Genomic DNA, 2499 nt, shown 5'->3' on the forward strand with positions numbered 1-2499 from the left:
CCTAGTTGTGATACATCTGTAAAGATTTGAAATAAAGTGTTTTAAGTACATGCTTCAGTGCTATTCATTGAAATTGTAAGAGAGCAGTGATGGTCAGGCCTCACCTACAAAAAATAGCTTGAAAAATTAACAAAACGACCATCTTGTTTTTTTCCTCTTGATTAAAAATCAAAATCTTTAGACATATCTATTCTATTACTTTTTCTGTGTGGGTTTTCAACGTTTCTTAAAAAATAGCAAATCTACGTATTTCTTATTTAAATATAGTTATCCTGTTACATCTAAAGCTACATATTGGCCCTCTAAACCCAAAGTCTGGTTTTAAAAGAAGTTTACAGGGCCCTTGACAAGCGGAACCATTCTACCATGTTTATACACGGACAGTTAATATGTTGCGTTCTTACCGGAAGTGCCCGTCTCTTAACGTTTTCCTCCTTTTTGGTGCGAGCGACTCATGGCTTCACGTAAAGAACTCAGCTCGGCATCAGGTTCTGGAATGGCTTCGACTGGCGGCACGCTGGACTCTCCAGTCAAGCAGGTCCAGATCGAGGGACTGGTACGTTATGGAACAGTTTTTAATTCTGCCTCGAAATTAAAGATGGGGCGCAATTTAAGTAAACGCCTCATCTTAGGGCTCAAGTGAACACCGAGTTTGTGGTTGATTACATGATTATGTTGTTTCCCCCAACTTATATTTATTCGTATTTTTTCTAATAGTTGGATTAACATGCAACAAAAACTACATTTTAACTTTTAAACAGCTTTAAACGAACTGAATAATCACACGAGTAGCCACGGCAAAAGCTAGCTTCCTGTGTGAGCTACACCAACGTTTAGTATCATTCCAGGATGCTCTCATTATTTTCATTACTCTTTAGTAATTTAGTACCTGCCACACCGAGCAGAAGGAAGGAAAAATTCAATTTAATGTTGAATACTACAATCTAAGCGGTATAGCAGGCCCAGTCGCCCCACACAGCACTTGTGTAGTTTTTGTGTTTTCACTCTTTTATTCAAACACGCATGGAGGTCATAAAATAACCATGAACACACACATTATGTTCCTACAGAGCAAATAGTTTTATAGCTGTAGGCACGATATATCTGTCGTTAGTAGATATTAAAATACCACATCTCTTTTAAATCATAGTTTTTACTTCACTTTGAGATGATTTACCATTAATCATCAGTGAAACACAAGTCTTCTTCATCTTCTTCCCTCCTCATATTGTAGTACCTCTGTCCAAACAGCAGAGGACAAAATTGCTTCATTTGCTGAACATGTTCACCCTGTGACCCAAAATGCACCGGTTTAAAAAAAAAGCTATTAATTAATGAAGTTATTTATTTATATAAGGAATGTTGCAGGAGCAGAACTTCAAGTTGACAGCTGTTTCCTACCTTTTATCGGTCTCATTAAAACTGCTCTGGGTCTTTAGCATTAATTTAAATTAAAATATTTCACCTTGAGTTTAGTGTTAGGACCTCTGAGATTTTCCTTCTTCATTCCTTTCCCAGTCTTATCAACCAAACAAATGCTGGACTTAAATCTGTAAGTCAAATCTGTTTTAATGTGTGACCTGATATTTATTCAGGTGCTTGACAGAGACAGTCGGAGAGATGTTTGTTCCAGGTAGAGTTATGAAACACATTCCCCTTAATGCACTTGGATGTAACAGTTGCTGTTCTGTTGCATCACCATGTGCTTGTGAGGTTGCCCATAGACAGAATTAGTGCTGCTGTGTAGCAGCGTTGTATTATTATTATTATTATATTTTTTTGCTTTCGGGTTGGTTCCACTCGTTTATGTTGCAACAGAAGTGGAATTCAGTAAATAATAGTAGAAAATCTATATAATCCACCAGTTTATAGTGCAGGAAAGCGCATATCTACACTTCCACATGTCGTTACGGAGTCGATCTGTCACCTCAGTCACCTCATCAATTCATGCATGCGAGACGGGTGATTTAACAAGTGATGGAGTGAAGGAAGACGCAGAAATAAAGAAATTCAAGTTGTTGCCATCTTTTGAGAAGAGTTACTCGACTCTGTTGTAATGCACTGCAACTTTTACAAACTTACACAATTAATCAATTCATTTCGTGGTGATTCCATGTTCAAAGTAAACCTGTAATTAAGTCAGCTTCAATTTTCTTTATTAACAGAATAATGTCAATTTGATATGGAATGTTAGAATATATAAAATATTACTGTGGTGATTTCATTTAATCAGATTAGTTTCATGAATAAAAATTGATTTTTTATACTTTTTTTTTGCCACCTTAAGCTTAATTTGTTAACCGATGCAGGTTCCATTGAAATATCACATTTGCCAAAAACAACAAAAATCTAAAAGTCAACCTGTCGCTGACAATGGTAGTGGATAATCTGTAAATTAACATTTTGACTTGCTATCTTAAAAAAGGGAAGAGAAAATATCTGTTTTTTGGGGGAGAAAATACAACATTTATCAGCTGCACTTTTATTCGGAAACATGTC

The 2499-nt window shown here is 36.1% G+C and overlaps 1 protein-coding gene across 1 annotated transcript in view; it reads left to right on the plus strand.

Moving 5' to 3' along the window:
- The first annotated feature begins 399 nt into the window (after positions 1-399).
- The window catches only part of LOC112143934 (eukaryotic translation initiation factor 3 subunit H), a 60944-nt gene continuing 58844 nt past the window's right edge, over positions 400-2499 (plus strand). The window contains exon 1 of the mRNA XM_024268181.2: positions 400-556. Within this exon, the coding sequence (XP_024123949.1) occupies positions 455-556 (102 nt within the window). The 5' untranslated portion in view covers positions 400-454. The remainder of the gene's footprint in view (positions 557-2499) is intronic.

This window comes from Oryzias melastigma, linkage group LG16, assembly GCF_002922805.2.
Source record: "Oryzias melastigma strain HK-1 linkage group LG16, ASM292280v2, whole genome shotgun sequence".
Lineage (NCBI taxonomy): Eukaryota > Metazoa > Chordata > Actinopteri > Beloniformes > Adrianichthyidae > Oryzias > Oryzias melastigma.